The following is a 19,049-nucleotide window of genomic DNA, read 5'->3' on the forward strand; positions in this document are numbered from 1 at the left end:
AATCAATTTGCTTTCTATGTAATTTTCTTCGTCAGATGTAGGCTCTGTAGAAGGACTTGCCTATCATAGAGCTTGGGACACTCTGTATTGGACCAGCTCTACTACATCATCTATCACAAGACATACAGTTGACCAGAAACAACGAGGAGCTTTCAACAGAGAGGCAGTAATAACAATGTCTGAAGATGATCATCCACATGTATTAGCTCTGGATGAATGCCAGAAGTATGTATTGCATCTACAGTTACTGTTGACTAAAATTTTTCCAAAGTGCTGTGTACTGCCCGGTAGGGCTGTGTGAAGCTTTGGATGCTGATTCGATTCAGAGGAGATTTGGCCTGATTTGATGGCCAAATCTCCAAATCCAAATCGAATAAGGAGACCAATAAAAAGGTCAAAATTGATTTGAATCCTTCAAATTGATTTGGAGAAAGATTCAGTGATTTCGGCAGTTTCTGCTTGCCACCACAGGGAGCTGAACCTGGGCTCCATGCTGGTAAGTAGGAGGCGGGGTGGGGGCTGGAAGAAGGGGGAAGGGACCATGGGGATCCCCTTCCAGGCCAACATCCCCTACTTGCTCCCCCAGCCCCTCTGAGCACTCCTGACCACCCTCCCCCACTCTCCCAGGCCCGTCAATGGCTACCCCACCAGGCCCCAACATCCTGACTTTTTTTTTAAAGCCTGCACTCACTGGCTCCTACCAGGCAGGGGGTGATCTCTGCTGCCCCCCACTTCCCCACACTTCATGGGGGGTTCTGTCACAAGCTCCCAGAGGCCCCAACAGCTGCTGCAGCAGCCAGTGAGTGCAGGGCTTTTTTTTTTTTAAAGAACCAGGAGCTGGGGCCAGGTGGGGCAGCCATGGGAGGGTTGGGAGAGTAGGTGGGTGTTGGGGGTGCTCAGGGGGGTTAGGGGAGCAGGAAAGGTATGGGGTCCCCCATGGTCCCCTCCTCCACCCCCCTCCCCCACTTACCGGCACAGAGTTCGGGTCCATCTCCCTGCAGCGGCAAATGGGGACTGCCCAAATCTCTGAAGCTCTCTAAATCTTTCCCAAATTGATTGGGATAGCTTTGAATTGATTTGGATGTTTTTATTGGTCTCTCAATTTGATTTAATTTTGGAGATTTGGCCACCAAATTGGGCCAAATCTCATCCAAATCTAATCAGCACCCCAAAGCTTCACACAGCCCTATTGTCTAGGACTAGGTCATTATGTGGGTGTGCAGAGCTTTGCATTATCTCTTGTTGGCGAAGGACTTGCCTATCATAGAGCATGGGACACTCTGTATTGGACCAGCTCATGGGAGACAACTTGCATCAGCCTGGATTCTTTTCCAAAATGATCTTGCCTATGAAGACATCTGATTCAGTTGGATGCCTTTTGTTTTTGTTTTGTTTACAGATTCTTTTACACTGCTTTCATTCCCCAAGCTTCCTATATCAGGTTCCAATTCAGTATGTTCCCATCACTTGACTATATGAATGTGGGCAGGGGGCTCATGGAAGAACACCCCACACAGCACAGGGCAGTGGGGGATCGCCCCCTGCCTGGCAGGAGCCAATGAACCTGGGTTTTTGGGTTGTTTTTTTTAAGTGCTGGGACACTGGGGCTGGGCAGAGCAGCCATTCACGGGGCTGGGAGAGTGGGCGGGGGGGTGGGGCCTGTTTGATTCAGAGATTTGACCAATTTGGTGGCGGTCGAATCTCCAAATCAGATTCAGCCGTGTCAATTCGGGACAGTGATTCAAATCACCAAATCGAATCACTGTCCTCCAAATCAGCCAAATTTAAATCTGAAGTGAATACCAGCTGCTTCACACAGGCCTACTGTCCAGGTGCCATTTTCTTCAGAGGAAAGTTGCTGCTCAGCACTTAAAAATCATGCAGATGCCTAAATATAGTTTCAGGGACTGAACTTTGTTTTAATTTTTAAAAGAATTTCCAGAAGTTCTATTTTTTTAACATAAATAGTGTTCGATAAAGGTTATTTTATATAAATATACGTCTTTTATCTATAAATGAAGGTATTTTTATTTTAAATGTGTATCTATAAACACTTATATAGGCTAGAGACCTGTATGAAAAGATGACAGGATTCAGGTGAGGCTCAGGGGCAAGTAGGCGTTATGAGGAGTTCTGGGTATCCTATTAGGATGGCTAGAATACCCATCTGTTGCCTCAGCCTTTTGTTAACAAGACCCTTAAAAGTTTGAATCTCCCTCAATACAATTCTGATTGCTATAAGGGAGGAAGATCTGAATCGCCTTCCATCTTCCTGCTAGTTTTGGTGGGAAAGGAGACTCTTTCCCTGGCAATCTATTTCAGTTTATGTTAATGGAACATCTCTCATTGAATTATTGAAGCGAGGTAGCTGAGAAGTTTATTTCCATATATAACTTAGTAACTCTGAAGTAACTCTATATGTATTCAGAGTCATAGTTTATTGTAGTAAAATATGTGTTATCTACATAAAGTAAACAGACTGTCTGTGGATGAGCAAAATCTACCTTTCCTTAATTAAGTTATAGCACAGAACTTAAATTCAGCTCCCCATTGATTTCATAGTAGTTTTGCCAACCCATGAGTCACAATAGCAAATGTGGCCACTCCATACCATTTGTACAAGTTAGGATTGCTGGATTCAGAGTTGTTTATGCTCAGAGGCTTCTTTTGGCCCACACCTAAAGTTGTGCAGATACAAATGTGTATGGGGCTAGACAAGAAACCTCATTACATCACCTCTGCAGTAAATCTGTCTGCAGCACCACTCTAAGAGCCCTACCAAATGGCTTAAGCATGATGAGAAGGGTCTTGCCCAGGGTAATTTCACCATAAATTAGAGAAAATGTGTCCTTAGTAATTGGAACACACGCACAAAAGAAAAAAAATGTGGGAAGACTAAAACTCCAAGTTTGTGCATGAGCCAGAAACCTATTGTACGTCATAAGTTATTGATTGTCACATTTGTTTCCTTTATTATAAATAATTTATTTTCATAATCTGGAGAAATATGTGCTACTTGAATTCAGTTCTAAAACAAAAGAATCACAATGCTCATGGGAGTAGCACAATACATTGTAGCAATTCATCTTCATTATTATTAATTGGAACTGCTGTGCATATTATAACTATCTTTGAAGTCTCCTTTTCAAGTTCTTAGTTTATAAATGTAATTAAAACACAAGCAAACTTGACTTAATTATTTTTGTTGCTGTTTTGTTTTTAATAGTTTAATGTTTTGGACTAATTGGAATGAGCAAAATCCCAGCATCATGAGATCTACCCTCTCTGGAAAAAATGCACAGGTTATCATCAGCACTGATATCCTCACACCAAATGGACTTACTATTGACCACAGGGCAGAGAAACTCTACTTTTCAGATGGCAGCCTCGGAAAAATAGAGAGGTGTGAATATGATGGATCACAGAGATATGTAAGTAAAACCAAAAATCCCTCAATACTGATTGAAGGAATTAAATATCTCAATGCTCTCATTCAAAAGTCCCTTTAAAGCAAACAAAACTTTAAATTGACTAAATTAGGCTTTCCTGTGCCTCCCTGTGGATGGATAAATACTACAGGGCTGTATTCCATTTATTGTGATATGCTTATTATGTCAGTCATCTTAGTTACAGCTTGTAATTAGACACTTATCGTGTGCCTGAGATTTGGGGGTTTATTTTTTAGAAATTTGACAGAAAAAAATCCTTCAATTGTCTTTTTTTTTTCTTTTACAAACACTGGGGTAGAGAATAAAAGGGAAAAGTTAATCAAAATGCATGTAAATATTCCTTTAATTTCTTGGCCTGGAGAAAATGTTAAACTTAAATTATATTTATATTACATTGGTATAGGCACACAGTTGGATATAGCTCTACCTCATTTACAAGATCACAGTACCCATGAAAAATGTGTCATGAAAAAAACACAACACAGTCCTCCAGGAGAATGAAAAGTGAATTTTGAATTTCGATTGTGTATGTATTGAATTTTCAAAGACACTGTCAAAGTTTTCAGAAAAGCACTGCTGCTAAATGATCGGAAGAACAAAAGTGAAAGTGTGTTCCCATCTGCCTTACCCAATATATTTTAAATGACATGTGTTTCAGTACCCATTGTTTTCTCTTTCATGCTATTTTCTTTGAAAAATAATGAAGGATTTCAACAGGAGAAAGTCCTGTAATGTCTAAAATAAATAAAGATTTTCTTGGGGTAATACTTTTTATTGGACCAACTGTGCAGTTGGGATAGTTAGACAAGCTTTCAAATACAAGACGTTCTTTGTCAAGTCTCACTAGAACAAACCAGGCACAGCACAGTACAGGACAGATGTGGTAGGGGAGATAAAGTCCCAGGATTAGCAGACCCAGAATTACCAAAAGAGAAGCTAATTACTAGGAGATCAGTAACCTGAAGATCAAGGCCTGTCAAAAGGGAGGAGGGTCATTCTCACTTTTCATGTGTGGAAAGAATATAGGGGTCAGGTAGACTATAATATACCATAAAACCAATATCACTATTAAGTCCTTAGTTCTCAGGGTGCCTATAGACAGCATTGAGGTTGCTCCAATGTGCTATAATTATGGCATGTTAGAGCAGATTCCATTAATTGAATCTGCTAGAGCCTGCTAATTAGCATGCTTCCAGCCACCACCATTTTAAAGCGCAAGGATGCAGGTACATGAGGCACTGTGGGTACTTTAATTAGAGCAGCTCTCATAGCTGCTCTGTTTAAAGTACCTCACCCCCCCCCCCCCTCCAGAACACATGTAAGGACACTCTTAGCATCCAGCAGCTAACTTTTATTTCCAAATTTGCTTTTTAAAGGCATGGGTTAGAGACCTTGAGTATGAGGACACTGAAGTCAGAGAGGCAGTGGTTGTTCCATGAGAAGTGTACTTCTAATCGTGTGTCTGTCTCTGTCCTTTATATTTTTTTTATTGTAAGAGTTCAGTCTGCTGCATAGTTGCAGTTTAATTTAACTGCATATTGCCATGACAGTATTTGGTACATTGGATCAGGTATATCATGTTTTGGGAAAGGCTTGTGTCAGAACCATGGATTCTAATGTTTTTGTTTTGTAGAGCTGTTGGTTGTCGTAGCAGTGGAAATGTGTTGTCAGGTTAAGAATTTCTTGGTGAAGCAAGGCTATATCCCACTTGATGTCTGTTGAGCAGTGGGGAGTTTGCTTCTGACAAACTCCCCAGGAAAAGTCAGGAAAAATGTGTTGTTCAAAGTCAGGAGTGGAGGGGCTGGGAATATTCCACTTGCACCAAAATAAATAAATCCATAAACCCTATATTAATACAAGTGTTAACTTTTCAACTGTATGTACTTCACAGTTTTGATTACAGTGATCAAAAAGGCAATTTTTTTCTCATTGTAGCATTAACTTAACTGCAGTATATGTGCTTTTTATTGATTAATAGACTTTATTTTTAGGTTAAAAAAATCCAGAAAGCCTGTTAATCTACATCCACACACAAAAGAAGGCCTTGCATAGTATGTTTGGGGTATTACTTCATCTAGCCGTCTGTGCTTTGGAGCATGTGTAGTGGGCATTGTTCTCATAGGCAATCCCTCAATTCAAGGATGATCACCTATGGCTCAAGGACCCTTAAGTCATGGCTCACTGATGGGTCTTGAGATGACTTAAGAGTCCAGTCTTTGAGCCATAGACTCAAGCCACAGAAGTTTCAGATCTTTTCACAGGGAAGAGTAGGCCGTAAGTTAGGATTTCTCTTCATCTCCTTCCTCTGTTTGCTTTTTTTCTTTTCACCTTGGTTTATGGTCTTTGCTGATCAGGTTTGTCCTGACAGCTTCTGTAAGAAATCTAACACACACATCTTTTATGAACTAATCTACAGCTAAAAGATTTGCTTACATGAATCATTACTGCTAATGTTTTTTAGCTATGTGTGGCATGGTGGGGTTCCCCGCCTAGCCACAGTGCTAGGTTCCCCACTTGCCTATGGAAACTCCACCCACCTGACTCTCCTGCCATGCCTTGTTGGTAACTAATATGATGTTAATTAAGCAGAAGGCTGCCCATTTCTGCCCCAATGCCAGGGGTCACTATCTGTGGCTCTGAACCTCTCCTACACAGCAGCACATGCCTCACAGATGGCAACCAGATGTTTACAGTGCTCCCGACCTACAGCCGGAGCAAGCTTAGGCTGCGCTATCAGGCCTCAGTCACATGCACATTCATACCGCCCGCCTCTCACTCGAGCCTCAGACACTCTACCTTCTCTCACATGGCCTCTTTCATCCACTATCAACTTATGCTGCCTTGCTGCCTCTTGGAGCTGGCCCCTTTGGCCATAGGCTTAGCTAGTCCATTCCTTGGGTGGCAGACGTACCGTCTGTTGGGCTTCTTCTGCGACTCTCACTGGGGTAGTGGCCAGCCAATTACCCGACTGGGTCTAAGCTTGCTCTATCCCCTTCCGGGGGCAACTCTCTATATATAAACATACTGGGCCCTCAGCCCTCTGGGTCTTCTCCCCCACACTGGGGTACCTTGTCTCTGCCCCCTTTTCTGGGTCACCACACTGCCCCTTTCACTCGGGACTACTCATCTCTTCCCCCTTCACTTGGGGCTCCACACTGCCCCCTCAATTGGGGCCATGGGGTTTCCCTCCCCAGTGGGCTCAGCTGGATGCAGCCGTGCCTGGCCCCCACTCTCCCTCCTTGGGGTCTTTTGGGGACTTGCACCCCACAGGGCTAAGGAGGCTGTAGCTGTGCCTGGCCCCAACTCTCCCTCGTCAGGGTCTCTCACCCCACAGGGCTCAGGTGGCCTCAGCCGTGCCTGGCCCCCACTCTCCCTCCTCTGGGTCTCTCAGGGTCTTGCACCACATAGGGAGGGCTCAGGTGGCTGCAGCCATGCCTGGCCTCCCACTACCTCTGATGATACCAGACCCACCCAAATGTGAGGGCTATGGTTAAGGCACCCCTACCTGCCTTTCACCATGGTGATAACTGGCCTGGCATTTCCTGGGAGCTCCTGTGCCACTGAGAGCCCCACTAGGCACCCACTCCTGGCTGGGTTCAGTTTTAGGTCATGCCCAGGACCAGGAGCCTCTTAAACCATCCCCTATAGCTCCTCCCTTATCTCCAGGATGTTATGGAGCCTTACAGCCAGACGGTGTTACTGCCTGGCCTGCCAGCAGGGAACTAATGTGTTTATATGGGTGGCCAGAGATCTAAAATGGCCATTGCAATCAAGCATCTGCTAGCTGCTTGGCCCCAATCTTAAAGTGGCAGGCACCAACAGTGCCCTGCCACACACCTTCCCCCTTAAAATGGTATCTGGGGAAGGTTTCCCCATCTGCTCTTCCAAAGCAGGCTCCCCTCAGAGTCTGTGAGAGCCCTCAAGTGGTAAGCACCACCAAATGTGCTCCACCACACACCGCCCCACTTAGAATGGGATCTGGGGGGCTTCACTTGGCTGCCTTCCCTGCTGGGCTCTGCCCCAGCCTACTGCAGCCCCTGCCATATGGCAAGCACCCCAAAGGTGCTCTGTCACACTATGATAGTATATTTAGATTGTATAACTTGAGGTCTTCCAAGGTCTTCTTCCAGGCTTTGTTTTGTTTATCTTTATCATCAAAAAAATAAAAGATTTGTTTCATATTCTCCTCAATCCTTGTAGTCAAGGGCAAGTGCCCTGGCAGGAGCAGAAACATGCTACAGATCAATGCATGGCTGTGCAGGTGATGTCACCAGCAAGGATTCAGCTTCTTTGACCACGGGATGTTGTTCCAAGATGGGATCCACCTGATGGAGGAGCATCTTTGCGGACAGGCTCGTTAACCTAGTGAGGAGGGCTTTAAACTAAGCTCACAGGGGGATGGAGAACAAAGACCTGAGGTAAATGGGGAAGCAGGCAACCTGGAGGAAGAACAAGCAGGAGGGGGCAACAGGAGAGGCCTCATTCTTCCTCAGAAAGTAGGGCCATTGGCTAGTCACCTTAAGTGTCTGTACACAAATGCACGGAGCCTAGGAAACAAGCAGGAGTAATTGGAAGTCCACACACAGTCAAGGAACTGTGACATGATTGGAATAACAGAGACTTGGTGGTATAGATCACATGACTGGAGCACTGTCATGGATGGGTACAAACTGTTTAAGAAGGACAGGCAGGGAGAAGAGGAGGAGGAGTTGCACTGTATGTAAAAGGTACATGATTTCTCAGAGTTCCAGTATAAAACTTGAAAGTTAGAGGGGAGAAAAACAAGGGTTTTGTCGAGCTGGGTATCTGCTATAGACTACCTGACCAGGAAGATGAGGTAGATGAGACTTTCTTCAGGCAGCTACAGGAAGTTTCCGATCACAGGGCCTGGTTCTCATGGGGGACTTCAGTCACCCTGACATCTGTTGGGGGGCGGGGAAGGCAATAGAGCAGAGCAGAGGCAATCCAGAAAGTTTTTGGAGAGTGTTGGAGACACCTTGCTGGTGCAAGCATTGGAGAGATCAACTACGGGCTGTGCTGTTCTTGTCCTACTGCTCACAAGCAGGGAAGAATTGGTGCGGGGTGTGGAAGTGGATGGCAAGCTGGGCAGCAGTGACCATGAGATGACAGAGTTCAGAATCCTGACAAAAGGAAGAAAGAAGGGTAGCAGAGTATGAACCCTGGACTTCAAAAAAGCAGACTTTGACTCCCTCAGGGAACTGATGGGCAGGATCTTCTGGGAAGCTAACCTGAGTGGGGAGGAGTTGAAAAGAGCTCGATGAATTTTAAAGAAACCTTACTGAGGGCACAGGAACAAACCATCCTGATGTGCAGGAAGATTAGCAGATATGTCAAATGACCAGTTTGGCTTAGCAGAGAAGTCTTCGGTGAGTTTAAACAGAAAAGAAAGGTTACAAGAAGTGGAAGTTTGGACAAACAACTTGGGAAGAATATAAGAATATTGCTTGGGCATGTAGGGATAAAATCAGGAAGGCCAGGTGAAGTTGGAATTGCAGCTAGCAAGGAATGTGAAGGGTAACAAGATGGGTTTCTACAAATATGCTAGCACAAGAGGAAGGTCAAGGAAACTGTGGGTCCCTTACTGAATGAGGGAGGCAACCTTGTGTCAGAGAATGCAGAACAGGCTGAAGTACTCAATGCCTTTTTTAACTCAGTCTTCACAGGCAAGGTCAGCTCCCAGAATACTGCATTGGGGCAACACAGTTTGGGAGCAGAAAGTGAGCAGACTCAGTGATGAAAGAACAGGTAAGGTTCTACCTAGAAAATCTGGACATATACAAGTCCATAGGGCCAGGTCAGTGCATCCCAGGGTGCTGAGGGTGTTGGCTGATGTGATTCCAGAGCTGCTGGCCATTATCTTTGAAAACTTATGTGATTGGGGGAGGTCCTGGACAACTGGAAAAGGGCAAATATAGTGCCCATCTTTAAGAAATGGAAGAAGGAAGATCCAGAGAACTACAGACCAGTCATCATGGGTGGTAAACATCAAGGGCTATAGGCTGTATAGACGGGGATAGAACAGGGAGGAAAGGTGGGGGTGTGGTGCTCTACATCAAGGAGCAATACACATTCTCAGCAAACAGCACCGAGTCTGAGGTAGGGAAGACTGAGGTGCTCTGGGTCAGAATACAAGGGGGTCAGGCGGGGTCTACTACAGGCCTCCCAACCAGGGGGAATAGCTGGACTGGGAATTCTCAGGACAGCTCGCAGATGCAGTTAAGTCAAGGGATGTGGTCATCATGGGTGACCTAAACTATCCACACATCTACTGGGAAGAGCAGTCAGCCAGGTTCAATATCTTGAACCGCCCGCATTCTTCAATATCTTCATCAGAGACTTGGATGAGGGGGTGAAAAGCACCTTGTTGAAGTTCACAAGATGACACTAAGATGTGGGGAGAAGTGAGCACACTAGAAGAGAGGGACAGGATACAACTAGATCTGGACAGGTTACAGAGTTGGGCGGATGAGAATAGGATGGGTTTCAATATGGACAAGTGCAAGGTATTGCACCTGAGGAGGAAGAACCAGCAGCATACCTACAGGCTGGGGAACTCCCTTCTCATCAGCACAGAGGCAGAAAAGGAACTTGGAGTCACTATTGATTCCAAGATGAACATGGGTGGCTAACGTGGGGACGCAGTCAAGAAGGCTAACTGCACTTTGTCATGCATCCATAGATGCATCACAAGCAGGGCCAAGGAGGTGATCCTTCCCCTCTATTTGACATTGGTCAGGCCATAGTTGGAGTACTGGGCGCTGCACTTCAGGAGGGAAGTGGACAGCATCGAGAGGGTCCAGAGAAGGGCCACTCGCATGATCAGGGGGCAGCAGGGCAGGCCTTATGAGGGGAGACAATGGGACCTGAACCTGTTCATCCTTCACAAGAGAAGGCTGAGAGGGGATCTGGTGGCCATCTATGAACTGGACAAGGGGGACCAGCAGACAATGGGAGAGTCCCTGTTCCCCCAAGCACTACTGGGAGTAACAAGGAATAACAGCCATAAGTTGACTGAGGGTAGATGCAGGCTAGACATCAGGAGACGCTACTTCACAGGCAGGGTGGCTAGGAGCTGGAACCAGCTTGCCCCTACCCTGGGGGTCTTCAAAAGGAGGATAGATAATCACCTAGCCGGGGTCTTTTGACCCCAGCATTCTTTCCTGCCCATGGCAGGGGGTCAGACTTGATGATCTGCTTAGGTCACTTCTGACCCTACCAACTATGAAACTATCAAACTATCCTCACCTCAGTCCTGGAAAAAACCATGGAGCAGGTCCTCAAAGAAACCCTTTTTAATCACTTGGAGGTGAAGGTGATTAGGAATAGTCAACATGGCTTCACCAAGGGCACATAATGCTTGACCAACTTGATTGCATTTTATGATGAGAAAACTGGTTTTCTGGATGCAGGGAAAGCAGTGGACTTAATGTACCTTGACTTTTAGGAAGGCTTTTGATACCGTCTCCCACAACATTCTTGCAAGCAAGCTGTAAGGTAGATAGAAAGCTGGATGGATTGTTGGGCTCAATGAGTAGTAGTCAATAGCTCAATGTCTAGTTGGCAGCTGGTATCAAGTGGAGTGCCCCAGGGGTCAGTCCTGGGGCTGGTTTTGTTCAGTAACTTCATTAACGGTCTGGAAGATGGAATGAATTGCAAGTTCATGGTTTTATTCACTTTCCATCAAGCTGGGAAGTGTAGTAGATAGATATGCTGTACTGTAGGGCTAGGATTCAGAGTAACCTAGACAAATTAGAGGATTGGGCCAAAAGAGATCTCATGAGGTTCAACAAGGCCAACTACAAAGTCCTGCACATGGGATAGAAGATTCCCATGCACTGCTACAGACCTGGGGACTGACTGGGTAAGCAACAGCTGTGCAGAAAAGAACCTTGGGATTACAGTGGACAATATGATGGATATGAATCAGCAGTGCATGATTGTTGCCAAGAAGGCTAACAGCATGCTGGGCTGTATTAGTAGGAGCAGTTTGAGGGAGGTAATTATTCCCAATTATTCTGCACAGGTGAGGCCACATCTGGAGTGTTATGTCCAGTTTTGGTCTCCCAGCTACAGAAAAGATGTGGACAAGTTGGACGAGTCCAGCAGAGGGCAATAAAAATGGTTAGGGGGCTGGGCACATGTCTTATGAGGAGAGACTGAGGGAACTGGGAATATTTAGTCTGCAGAAGAAAAGACTGAGAGGGGATTTGATAGAAGCCTTTAACTACCTGAAGGGTGGTTCCAAAGAGGATGCAGGTAGACTGTCCAAGTCCTGGGACTGTCCCAGTCTGAGGACTACAACCTCAAAACTGCCAAATAATGATCAGAAGATAGGGACACTCCTGGGGTTTAAGCCTTGGGGCTGTCCCAATCTCCCATCAGCTGGCAAGGCCTGGGACTATCCCAGTCTGTCAGCTGGCAGAGATCACCCCAGGGCTTCAGCTCCTAGGCAGTTTCTGCCAGCTGCTACTGGATTGGGACAGTCCCAGGGTTTGGTCCCTGGGAAAGTCCCAGTCTCCCGTCATCTGGCAGGGACTGCCCTAGTATTAAATGCTGAGCTGATTGGGACAGCTCCAGGGTTTGAGCCCTAAGGTTGCCCCAACATGTCATCAACTGGAAGGGACCACACCTGGGCTCTAGTCCTGGGGGTTTCCCTGCCCATGAATGATCAGGTTATCAGGACCACTCTCAGGAGGTTCCTGTATGGCATGCTTCACGTTCAAATTATGGCACCACACAAACCAGCCAAAAAGATATTGCACATTATTTGAGTAACATGTTTGTGACTGGTTTGTGATTTTATGGCACCATAAGTTCTATGAATAGGTGGTCAGTTGCTATTTTTTGTGCAATTAACACCTTAATTGTGCCAGAAAGGACACATGCCAGGGGCTAAAGGCCAGAGTGACCAGAGAATCCTTGAAAGTAGGGCCTCAAAAATCTAAGTGTCTTTTTTCAGTGGACATATTTTTTGGTTATATCTCAGAATATCATTGCTGCATCTATGTTATGAAACTGTAATGAAAGTTTTGACTCCCGAATTGTTTAATATAGTGCGTGTTTATTTCCTGTGTACACATTGGCTCAAAGCCTAAGACAACTACTATGATGCTAAACTGATGTACTCTGCCTGACAGTTCAGATGATATTTGAGCATGGGTCTTTGTTGGGACTGTTTAGAGCATTTGTTCTGGATGCCTTAAAACCCTACAACTGAATGCTGAGGTGCATTTAATGGATGAAAAGAAATACCATACCCAGTATAGGACAGCTTCTTCCTAACAAGTTTCAATGAATAAGCTTCTAGGTTTGAAAAGTAAGCCAGGAAACAAAGATGTGGCTTTCCATTTTGTTTTGTAACTTGCTAATACTGAAATTTAACAAGCCTGTTCAAATGTAATGTTTTCATCAAACTCAAAAGCATTTTTTTTTTTATTACACTACCTCATAAGTGAGTGTAATCACAATAAAATACTGGTCTACACATTTGTTATTTTAAAAAAAATCAAAATATGATAATTACTTGGGATTTTTTTCGTGTTATAAATATGATAAAACTGGGTTATTATTCCTTCAACTTGAATTTATATTAGTACAGAACATCGAAAATGCATAAAAAAACCCTAAACATGCTTATGATGTATTTAGTGAGGGAGGGCAAAATTAACGTTAGTGTTTGCTTTTATTTAATATCTCTGAAGCATGAATCAACATCCCTTCTATAATTGGAGAAGAACCAGAGGTTAAAATGGAAGTAATTGGTTGTAATGGAAATAATGGAAATAATTGATAGACTCAAGGCACCTTTTGGAAAATGTCAGCACTTAGTTTTCTCTCAGTTTTTGACTACAGAAAAATAAATAGAACAATTCTGTGTCAAAGAACTCAAAAACCACAACAGGTCAGGATGTTCTAACACAATGAATTCCTATTTTAAATCTCTGGGGGTTTTTTTCTGAATCATTTATGAATACATAACAGTGCTAACATTGCATGTTACCCCACAATATCCTTGAAAGAGTCCTAAGGTACCCCAAGGAGCCATAGCACTCTGGATAAGAATCACTGGCCTAATAGAAATAACTAAGGTATCCCCCTTGTTCTTGCAAAACAAACCAAAGAGGCCTAGAACACAGAGCTGTTGTACAGCTTTTATTTATCTGGACCCTGGATCACTTAGGTTAGGGACAGAAATTACACACAAACTGGAATAAGTGATTGGAAGTCAATTGAAATATGTAACACAAGCCTGTTGCATCAGAGGAGCTGTCCCACTCCTCCCGCCCTGCCTCCCTCCTCTTAGTGCTGTCTGCAGGAAGGGAGGGGGCAAAAAGGAGGGAGAACAGAGGACTGGGGTTTGCCCAACCTGAGCTGGAGGAAGGGGTTGGGAGGGCCAGGAGGTCGGGAGCTCCAGTCCATGCCCTGCTTCCAGTTCAGGCCAGGCAAATCCCAGCCCTCAGCTCACTTACCCTTTTCTCTCCCTCGCTTCCAGCAGACAGGCCTGGGAGCAGGATGGGCTGCATCAGCCCAGCCCCATCACATGACAGATTAACCCTAGGCAACACAAGTTCCCTAAGGCTTTCCAAAATGGAGCACCTTCATCTGATCCCTCATTAGATGAGGGTTAATTTGCCATGTGATAAGCCACTTTAAAAATGCTCTGCAGCCATGCACATGTCTCGGCCTGCCTGTAGAGCACCCACAGGGGGCCGATCACACAACAGATGTAACGTCTGCCTGTGCCCTAGAGATAAACTTGGATGGATGTAGTATTAGATTTAACTGATTAGGTTAAATGGGTTTATTGAGCTTCTGTCCCAGATCCCCTCCAGATTCAAGCTGTCTGCTTCAGACAGGCGGGGATGCATGCTCTAGCTTCACCCCCCTCCCTGCCTTCCTATCCCCAGCTTCTGACCTAGGACATTGCAGACATGTGGCTGCATTTCTGGAATCAAAAGTGCATGTCTGTTCACTTCTTTATCAGTTCAAGCTATGTGGGTTAGAGTAACCTGCGAAGATTGAACTGATTCAGCCTCGGGCTTTTTGACTGTCTGTACTTTACCTTAGAGTTAAATGTTTAAGTGTCAAAGCAGAAATGTAGATCAGCAGGGAAAGATTATCCTTAGAACTTCAGAAAGTGTTCTACCCAGAGTAAAATTTTTCTTTCCATATTTCTCTGATTGCTCTCCCGATGCTGTCATAATCTTCAGCTGTCCTTGCAAAAGTTCTGGTCTAAAAAGACATAGAAACTGAATGCTATGCCACAAGCATGTTATGCAAGTATGTTAAGCACAACGATATACATGTTTATCGCTGTACCCTGTTTTTCTCACTCCATCCAAAATACCAAGGCTCTACAGCTTCAGAGGTGGCAAAAACAAAATTTAAAAATCTTAGGATAACTAGCATAGGACTAGCACTGAGGACATTTTTCCAGGAGGAATCCAGGTTTCCTATATAAAGTACCTAGAAACATTAGGAGTAGAAAACATCTGAGCTTCATTCTGGGAAATGTACACAGCTGCATTAAGATCTTCATACAGTGCAGTTGGCAAAGTCTATAAAGTAGGTTTCCATTTCTCTGAAGAGGCAAAACAGTAAGGATAAGGTGACATATTTTATGTTTTCAGAGAACTTTCTTTTCTTTTTTTTTCTTCGCTTTGCTTTTCTGTTTTATTTTTCTGAGTCACTGCTCACTCTATCCCCTTATGTCTCAGAACTGGGGACTATAATGGACTGTAGAGTAAGACATTTATTTCATGATACTTTCTAGCATTGTCTCTGCTTATTCTGTTTGTTTCTCAATCAATAATTTAGATGGTGGGAGAAATTTTCCATAATGTTGCCTAAATATCTAGTTAGTTGTCACCTCAGTAATGTCTTGCTGCAAGTGTTTTCTACAGCAGTGCATATTGTCTTCTGGCAGGGTGTGCCACCCACACTGCATGAGTAGGTTTTACTTAAAGTGATAACTTAGCAACAGTACTGAATCAAACTCCATATGTGCAGAGAAAAGGGATATCCCACTGAACATTACGGCACAAAGAATACAAGAAAAAAAGAGAGAAATGATTTATACATTTTCTGATCTCTACAATCACCTTATTCAGGTTATGGGATACTCTTTATATTTGTTTGCAAACTTGCCAATGCAATGGGAATCTTATTCCTGTTGGGGAGTTCTTTAATTGATGGAGCAATACACTCTTGACTAGTGAAGTGGAATTGTTTGTTTGTTTGTTTGTTTGTTTGTTTGTAACGCTGGATTTCTTTTTTTGGATGCTGTAACCAGGGATCAAGGACTTAGTTTGCTGAAATCGATACCTACCACAAACAGCTAACAAGCTGAAGTTCAGATTCCAAAATTGACTCCACAGGGGTGGCCTGATTAATTTCAGTGCAGTTCTGTGCAGGTGCAATTTTTCTGTTGAGATAACAGATGTCAAGGAGTTTAAAAACACAGAGAAACACAAGGCAACAGTTAGATGATTTTGATTAGTGTAATAAGCAGTGGTGATAGGTCTAGGAATGCTATAACAGATGTCAAACAGATCTTTTTATAGTTGTTTGATTGGTAGTTTGTAGTGGTAGCACAGAAATGTCTTCTGTTTTGAAAGATTTAAGGAATCATCTCTCTTAAAATGGAAGAAAAAAATTAGTGCAAGCATTAGATAAAGACCTGTATAATACATTCATATATCTTGGATGTGTATGTGTATTTCATTCCAAATAAGTGATATTAACATAAAGAATGCAATTTTTAGCTATTTCATAAAGTCTGCTATCACTAGGGACACGTGACAGCCCTATTGTTCTTCATTGGCTGTTAAACAAAAAGAAATTGCAAGCTGACGAAAAAGATGAGGGCCTAAAATACAAATACACATTAAGGCTAAATTATAAGGGATATTGCAAGGCATTTTAATACATAAGGTTTAGAAAAGAATATATAAAGTGTGGAAAGTATCCTGAAATAATCCCTTAGAATAATAAGTATATGTTGTGTTCATGTTATGTTGTGTAAGGTATAGTTTGAGGACATATCATTAATTTTGTGTTTGTTACATTCAGAATGATAAAACAGGGATTGGGTGTTGCTTAATGTGTGAATTTTAAAGACCAAAATAAACAATACAGAAATAATATATCATTTCACAAAGTAAATGTTGAAATTACAAGTGATATCTGTGATGTTTGCAAACTCATGTTTTAAAATAAACTCTGACTGTTTTTATCATCACTTTTCCTAACACAGAAAAGTACCTTAAGTCTAGATATAAGAATGTTGAAATTTGAAATCTGTTTTTTTTTTAATTTATTTATTTTTATTTTTGCCTCAGTTGTTTATGTAGTTATTAGATCTGTGTATAAGGATTGAAGGCCACAAAGTAAGCATTTGTAATCCCTTCCAGCCTTCGTGTATGCTTTTATACTTTATTTTATTTCTATCCCCCTCTCCCCTCCCCATATTGATAAGTGTTCATTGCTCAAGCCTTTTGGGTTGTGCAGTTTCATCCCTTGCTTCTGGTTCTTTATTTTAATTCTTTTTCCTTTTTTCTTCACATTCTTATGAAGAATTTCTTATATTCCTTCTTCACGTTTCTTATTTTAAATTTCATATTTGGAAATTCAGTTTGGTGTTAACATTAGAAGGCTTTTCTTTTGATGCCCATGTAGGTGCAATTGAGTATTCTCATGACCCTTCCCTCCTCTACTTCAACCAGAGCACAGAATGAAACAAGTAAGACAATGTATTACTCTGTTCTTTTGACCTTGGATGGACTACTCAGTATGCTCTTTGCTGCACTGTGGCCTACTTGTGGGATTCCTGCACTTCCATAGGTTACGAGATCACATTCCTTTTTAATTCATTTTAATGTTCAACTTGTTGGTAAATTTTCAAGAATACTTCTCTTATTATTGAATTATTAACTGTATTGTTTGGCAAAGGACTGTACTGCATGATTTTACAGAGAAACCTAGAGGAAGATTCTTTATTGTAAAGTGGAGGTACAAGAAAACTTTACGGAATGAACTTTGCAGGGTGTCCTTTGAACTCTTATTTAAAGAGTTCCAAAAAGGAAGAAAGGCTCCAAAGCCAACTGTCTGCCATTAAATTAAATCATCCAAATTACATTGCATTGGCAGGTATGTAGCTTTGTCTTCCGTAACTGCTAACATTGCTGTTGAATTGAGTTTCTCTTGGCCAGTTGTTTTGCACTCTTAGTCTGTTGGATGGGATGCAGAAAAAAAGTAAGAACTGACATATTGCCATAAGCAGCATTAACTTTTGTGCCAGCACAGTGTTCAGAAAGAACTATTCTACAAAGTGCTTTAGCTGCTTTATCCCATACTGGAACAGGAGGTCACCAACTCCACAAAGCCAGTGAATACTGGAAAATTAAGAGTTGTTTCCTATAGACAGACCACAGTGGCTTGAGTACGCAAAATATTTTCCCTTCCTCCTGTCTTCCATATTCTTCTTGCCTCTTGTATTCAATAAAATACAGCTGAACATGCAGTACAAGGGAGCTCATTGATGAAAAGTGCCAACAAAAGTTTTAAAAAGGGGCAGTAGAATTCTGGATGTGTACCAGAGTAGTTGGCTGCAGTTGCAGGGTGAGGCCCAATGGAGTGTGAGATTCCTGGAGGAGTAACTAGACCCATATTATGGAATTGTTGGTATTCATAAGTAGCACTGAGCCAGTTCAAAAGAGTACTTGATTTTTCAGGTACACTTTTAAACCATTCAATATAGCTTTAAACAGGTTTAATAGGCTTGTATGTCTATCCACTTCAGGTTTAAACCTCATTTAAACTGGTTTAACTGCCTTGTATGTCCATGTTCTCGGTGTTTTAACCTTGATCCTTGATATCATGCTTGTTAGGACCCTTTGTATTGTTCCAGGGCAGTTCTCAACTCCCCCCTTTTTCTTTCCTTCAGTGATATCATTTTATATTATTATAAAGTTTAGGTTAAACAGTATCTTAACTTTTTTATTAATCAGATGTATTCAATACAAAGGTTTATTAGGGTTGCAAAGTCAGGTAATCAAATGACACTAAATGGGAGAATGAAGGCTGTCCATGCAATTTATAGTGTTCCCCTTGAACATATGCATTTTGATATACTCTTGAATTGCATGACCACCTGCTTCTTTTATGACTGGATACATTTTAACATAGGGATTTTTGTCTTTTCCTTTTATTCAATTACAAAAATTAAAAGAATTATAACAAACACCAGGATGTGATAAAACCTCAGACTGTGTAAAACTAATGCCAGATATTTACATAGTGACTCCTTGGATATTCTGAGCTACCCATAGCCATTTTTGGTTTATATCCAGCTTCAGGGAAATGGAAGAAAAGGGATTTGAACCATTACCTCCCATCCTAAGCTTGAGATTTCCTCCTGCCAGCTACTGAACACGTTAACCTGATTCAGCAGGACGTTCAAGCACATGCCTAGTTCTAAGCATGTGATTAGTCCCATTAACTGAAGTAGAAATGCCGAGGTCCTTAATTTTAAACATGTGGTTAAGTACTTTTCTGGTCAGGGTGCAATTTTTTAGTATA

General features: G+C 42.7%; 1 protein-coding gene across 5 annotated transcripts in view; it reads left to right on the forward strand.

Annotated features, from left to right (window-relative positions):
• Positions 1 to 19,049, forward strand: part of LRP1B (LDL receptor related protein 1B) — a 1,609,743-nt gene that overhangs the window by 1,208,293 nt on the left and 382,401 nt on the right. For all 5 annotated transcript variants that reach the window (XM_019480601.2, XM_059727405.1, XM_059727406.1 and 2 more), the window contains 2 exons: positions 36 to 225; positions 3,227 to 3,431. In XM_019480601.2, the coding sequence (XP_019336146.2) occupies positions 36 to 225; positions 3,227 to 3,431 (395 nt within the window). The remainder of the gene's footprint in view (positions 1 to 35; positions 226 to 3,226; positions 3,432 to 19,049) is intronic.

Source organism: Alligator mississippiensis, chromosome 4 (assembly GCF_030867095.1).
Source record: "Alligator mississippiensis isolate rAllMis1 chromosome 4, rAllMis1, whole genome shotgun sequence".
Taxonomy (NCBI): domain Eukaryota; kingdom Metazoa; phylum Chordata; order Crocodylia; family Alligatoridae; genus Alligator; species Alligator mississippiensis.